This window comes from Rutidosis leptorrhynchoides, chromosome 2 (genome assembly GCF_046630445.1).
Source record: "Rutidosis leptorrhynchoides isolate AG116_Rl617_1_P2 chromosome 2, CSIRO_AGI_Rlap_v1, whole genome shotgun sequence".
Classification (NCBI taxonomy): Eukaryota; Viridiplantae; Streptophyta; class Magnoliopsida; order Asterales; family Asteraceae; genus Rutidosis; species Rutidosis leptorrhynchoides.
Window position 1 is genome coordinate 22,212,030 of NC_092334.1, and position 6,260 is coordinate 22,218,289.

The following is a 6,260-nucleotide window of genomic DNA, read 5'->3' on the forward strand; positions in this document are numbered from 1 at the left end:
TACATTACTTATACAATATATGTATAAACATTATATGTCTTAAGTATTTATGTCAAATAACGTTACGTATAGTTATCGTTTTGAAAACTTAAGTTAGTAGTTTCAAAATACACATATAACTTGTTGTTATTAATACAAAATGAGATATTAAAACATTTATTAATCATGTTAAATATGTATATATACATTTATATACACAAACGTATAATTATCATATATTGTATAGTTCGTGATATCATCGGTCAAACTAGACGGTCAAACGTTGTGTAAAACTCTTTTCGGAAATATAAGTCTCGACAATTTGGATTGCTTATCATGTTGGCAAGGTTTAATTTATGTAAATATTAATCTTATAAGTATAGTATGATCGAAAAAGTGCGGGTCGTTACAAACGACGTCTAGATGACCATTTTAGAAAACATACTTACACTTTGAGTTTAACCATGATTTTTGGATATAGTTTCATGTTCATAAGAAAAATCATTTTCCCAGAAGAACAACTTTTAAATCAAAGTTTATCATAGTTTTTAATTAACTAACCCAAAACAGCCTGCGGTGTTACTACGACGGCGTAAATTCGGTTTTACAGTGTTTTTCGTGTTTCCAGGTTTTAAATTATTAAGTTAGCATATCATAAAGATATAGAACATGTGTTTAGTTGATTTTAAAAGTCAAGTTAGAAGGATTAACTTTTGTTTGCGAACAAGTTTAGAATTAACTAAACTATGTTCTAGTGATTACAAGTTTAAACCTTCGAATAAGATAGCTTTATATGTATGAATCGAATGATGTTATGAACATCATTACTACCTTAAGTTCCTTGGATAAACCTACTGGAAAAGAGAAAAATGGATCTAGCTTCAACGGATCCTTGGATGGCTCGAAGTTCTTGAAGCAGAATCATGACACGAAAACAAGTTCAAGTAAGATCATCACTTGAAATAAGATTGTTATAGTTATAGAAATTGAACCAAAGTTTGAATATGATTATTACCTTGTATTAGAAAGATAACCTACTGTAAGTAACAAAGGTTTCTTGATCTTGGATGATTACTTGGAATGGATTTAGAAAACTTGGAAGTAAACTTGCAATCTTGGAAGTATTCTTGATTTTATGAAACTAGAACTTTTGGAATTTATGAAGAACACTTAGAACTTGAAGATAGAACTTGAGAGAGATCAATTAGATGAAGAAAATTGAAGAATGAAAGTGTTTGTAGGTGTTTTTGGTCGTTGGTGTATGGATTAGATATAAAGGATATGTAATTTTGTTTTCATGTAAATAAGTCATGAATGATTACTCATATTTTTGTAATTTTATGAGATATTTCATGCTAGTTGCCAAATGATGGTTCCCACATGTGTTAGGTGACTCACATGGGCTGCTAAGAGCTGATCATTGGTGTGTATATACCAATAGTACATACATCTAAAAGCTGTGTATTGTACGAGTACGAATACGGGTGCATACGAGTAGAATTGTTGATGAAACTGAACGAGGATGTAATTGTAAGCATTTTTGTTAAGTAGAAGTATTTTGATAAGTGTCTTGAAGTCTTTCAAAAGTGTATGAATACATATTAAAACGCTACATGTATATACATTTTAACTGAGTCGTTAAGTCATCGTTAGTCGTTACATGTAAATGTTGTTTTGAAACCTTTAGGTTAACGATCTTGTTGAATGTTGTTAACCCATTGTTTATTATAACAAATGAGATGTTAAATTGTTATATTATCATGATATTATGATATATAATATATCTTAGTATGATATATATACAGTTAAATGTCGTTACAACGATAATCGTTACATATATGTCTCGTTTCGAAATCATTAAGTTAGTAGTCTTATTTTTACATATGTATTTCATTGTTAATACACTTAATAATATATTTACTTATCATTTAACATAATTAACCAAGTGTATCAATATCTTAATATGATTCATATGTACCTAGTAAGACGTTGTTATAACGATAATCGTTATATATATATCGTTTTCGAGTTTCTTAAATTAATAGTCTCATTTTTATGTATATAACTCATTGTTAAAATACCTAATGCGATACATACTTATAATAAAATCATGTTAACTATATATATAACCATATATATGTCATCGTATAGTTTTTACAAGTTTTAACGTTCGTGAATCACCGGTCAACTTGGGTGGTCAATTGTCTATATGAAACCTATTACAATTAATCAAGTCTTAACAAGTTTGATTGCTTAACATGTTGGAAACATTTAATCATGTAAATATCAATCTCAATTAATATATATAAACATGGAAAAGTTCGGGTCACTACACCAACGCCTTATATTCATGCGTGTGATCTGAATTTATACACGCGCCTTTATCGCACATGTTTATTATGCATCATTTACATATGCATAACTGCACATATGATCATATAAACAAAAACACATAAACAAAAACACATAAACAAAAACATAAAGTTTGAGTTTTGAGTGTCCCTCTCATCTACACATTTGAAACATAAACATTTGAACCTTCTTTCTTCGGGGTGTTATGTTAGCAACTAAGGTCCTGTTTGGTTAGAAGAATGTTTTTGAAAGGAATAGAATGTGTTAGCGGACTTGGAATCCGAAGAAATTGGAATTGATAAATTCTATATAATGTGAAAAAATGTGTTTTTTATTGACATTGAATGGAATTGATTCCAATTTATAAAACAACTAAAAAGTTCTGCGTTTTCAAATTTCGTTTTCATTTTCAGACTCGCGTTTCCAATTGAAAATTTCAGATCCGTGCGTCGAAAACGCGCTGCGAAATCACGCGTCGTAAACTTTTACGTAAATATTTGAGGATGTTTTATTTTTCATAGATATAATGTTGAAAGGAATTTAAACTCAATAAACATCTTAAAGGAATGAACATTCTATAGATGAAAATTCTAAGAAATTTAATTCCTTCCTAAATATGTCAACCGAACGAAGCGGTCTAAAGAATTCAATTGGAATTCCATCGATTCCATTGGTATTCCGTGAACCAAACAGGACCTAAGTTTACTATACCATTTCCATCGATTTTGTGCGATGTTACATGTTAGCAACTATGTTTACAATTATATTTCCATCAATTTATATAAGAAGATGTTATTATTACATTCATCTTTCTTATATTTCATCCCTTCAGGTAAAACTGTAAAAGTATAGTCTCATTCAGGGGCGAAGATGGTATGGGGCAGGGGGCGGGCGCTCCCGGTGGATTTTTTTTTTTCAGTGTAAAAATTTTGAGTTTTTCGACTTTGCCACCGGTGGATTTTTTTTTGCCCCCAAACCTACATATTTTGCCCCAAAACCTTCAAATTTTGCCCCAAATTCTCCAACTTTTGCCCCAAAATCTTCAAATTTTGCCCAAAAATCTCCAACTTTTGCCCAAAAATCTTCAAATTTTGTCCAAAAAAATTGCTACGGTTACAATTTTTTTTTTTGCCCCGATGACTCTCATTCTGCACAAAATTTATAAAGTGTTCGCTAATTATACAAATTAACAATCAAATATCTTTTATTAAAATAATAACGCAGCTATCAACTAAAAGTTGTTTTGATTAGTTGTAACATATAAGTAAACACATATTTATGAAAATCCAACACAGTAATAACAGAGGGAGTATTTGTTTTTTACTAACTTCACTAAAAAGCATACAAGCATTCTTCAAACATAGCCATGTGATCAGGGTCCAAACAGACTGCCAATGATACACTCCGATCACCTCTAGGGCTCGGTATGATGTAAATTGTACCCTCGTAAAGTATACTTGCTGGTCCCATGAAAATAGGTCGACCCCAACCAAAGTCTGATTCATATATCGGTAAACGAGTCCAACTGTTTACATTCAGATTTGGACTCGCAAAGTAAGTCGGCCCTCTAACAAGGGCCGAAATATCATCTACCGACTCCAGGTAATCGATAGCTGATCTAAGATACTCATCGTTCATTTTACCCAACTCATTGTGAATCCTCCTCGCAGTGTCCGCCAAGGATTCAGATTCAAAATCACCCGATTTAGCAATTGGGGTGGCTGTAAAAACGACATTCCCAAGGTAGCCCAGAGGAAGTGGTGGAATCAATCTTGACCGCCCATCAGTGGCCACATACAATTTAGTTGGTTGATCTTTTGACAGCCCACGCGCTTTACAAGCACATCGCCATAGATGAGCGGCTAGGATCTCGTACGTGCTATGGTACACACTCCCATCGCCTTTGGCCTTTGATTTTAGATTGTTGATTTGATCAAGCGTGAGTCGTAGGATTGAGGTTGATGCTGACTTTGAAAGTGATACGTCTTGTTGGTTTTGTGACGTAGAGATCAGCGATGGTGGGGGATGGTATTCGACGTGGTCAAACATTGGGGTTGGTGGATTACGAGCTTGAAGAAGTGAGCGGTCAATGAACGGTGGGATTGCAACCGATAGGCCTCGAGCTACATCGGACCATGTGTTGATGAAGTGAAGAGATGAGAGTCCATCCGATAATGTATGGTGCAATCCACAGCCTAAAGATACTCCTCCACACTCGAACCGTGTAACCTAAAACCGAAACAAATTCTAATGATTAAAACCCATAAAATGTCTATGGCTTGTATACTTGCATATAATTTTAATTAATTATAATTAGTATACTAAATCAAATCAAATTTATATAATACATCAATCACATACAATCATATAAATAAGGCAACTAACATATATTGATTGATTGTAATAAACTTAGGTATTATGTACATATTTTTTAGAAAAACAAAAAAAAACCCGTTCTAGTAGTATCAGATTGAAACATGTAGTTTTTATTAGAATATAGATTAGGTTGGCTCTTTTGGCCTTATATCCTTTAGCATTATATATTATATTGTTTGTATGCGAGTTTGTGTCGCTTTAGATCTTTATTTAAATATAGTATCAATATCAATATCAATATCAATAAGCACTTCTAATTAAAAAAATTACTATTAAAACCTTAATTTTATAATATTGGGGTCAAAAGTATTAAACCTCCAAAATATGATGCAGAGTTTAACCACAGGGCTAATTGTTTGCTAGTTACTCATTGACAATTAACTTTTAATAATTAATAATACTGTTTATTTTGTAATGATAATTACTTGGGCAAGTCACTAATCACTCGATTTAATTTTACAAAACTTCGTATTCAATAGTTTGATTTACTAATTTTTCAAATAACGAGTTAGCTCAAATAGAGAATATAGAATAGAGATAGAGAACTTGTATAATGCTAAAAGTACTAAAAATAAAACTTCAGGGGCTGTATGTATTTAGATAAAGGCAAGTAAGCAACATATACCTGTGTAATAAATAACGGATAAGAAGAAATGTCACCGGAATAATCTACGGTCGGTACCAATCGTCTTAACTCCGGCGACGGAGTAATTTCACCAAAATCATCAATGCAACAATCAGCTTCAGCTTCTACAAACAAAACACCCTCACTGTTACAATTAATTACAACTCTGCCATCACCGTTTATACCCAACCGTCCGGCTACCGGAAAAAACGAAACTAACACGTCGGCGAGAGCCTTCTTCAAAACCATGGAATCGAAGAAATTTGAAGACCCATTTAGTTTGTAAAAGTAAACGGTTAATATATGGATTCGACCCACCACTAAATCAAGATTTGAGGTCCATATTTGCGGACACGGTGTCGTTTTGGATGGTTTTACAATCACTGATTCCTTCACTGCTAGCTTCATTTTTTTAAAAACTTTGTAATTTTTTTCCAACGACCCTTTTATAAAAATATGAAATTTAAAGTGTGTTTGATGTTAGTTTTATCAAAGGTGAACAAACATTGAAAGTTTTGTTGAAACCTGGTGGTGTGTAAAAATGGCAGAAGAGAAGGTTATGTGGTGGAGAATGGCAATACATGGAGAGGGCGGTGGGTGACGTTTTTGGATTTATAGGGAACGTACCAAATACCAATAGAAGAAAATTAAACATGTTTTTTTTTTTTTTTTTTTTTTTTAACGGCAAGATTGCATCAGTCCGGACCGAAGCCTAGTCATCATTTGCACACACACACGCGTTCGGGCAGGAAACCCGAACCACGATCACAGGGATCCGAACCCTTAAACCATCCCGAGAGGCAGGCGGGCCGGACCTTAGTCCCGGATCGGGTCGGTAAAACCTTCCCTTTGGGCTGACCTCAATGGAGCCTATTTCAGTCCATGTTTAATTTGGTAATTCAGAAGTCAGGTTCGAACCCTGGACCTC

General features: G+C 33.2%; 1 protein-coding gene across 1 annotated transcript; it reads right to left on the reverse strand.

Annotated features, from left to right (window-relative positions):
• Nucleotides 1–3,500: 3,500 nt before the first annotated feature.
• LOC139890627 (shikimate O-hydroxycinnamoyltransferase-like) lies at nucleotides 3,501–5,917 on the reverse strand. Its single transcript, XM_071873528.1, has 2 exons — nucleotides 5,333–5,917; nucleotides 3,501–4,560 (listed from the first exon to the last, which is right to left on the reverse strand). Exons 1-2 carry the CDS (start codon nucleotides 5,738–5,740, stop codon nucleotides 3,664–3,666), a joined length of 1,305 nt encoding a protein of 434 aa, XP_071729629.1. The 5' UTR covers nucleotides 5,741–5,917; the 3' UTR covers nucleotides 3,501–3,663.
• Nucleotides 5,918–6,260: the final 343 nt, after the last annotated feature.

What these genes read in the sequence shown, in the direction of transcription:
- LOC139890627 (XM_071873528.1), bottom strand. Translation starts at nt 5,740, where the DNA reads ATGAAGCTAGCAGTGAAGGAATCAGTGATTGTAAAACCATCCAAAACG. An exon ending in ATCCGTTATTTATTACACAG is followed by an intron (nt 4,561 to 5,332) that starts GTATATGTTGCT and finishes TTTCGGTTTTAG; the next exon opens with GTTACACGGTTCGAGTGTGG.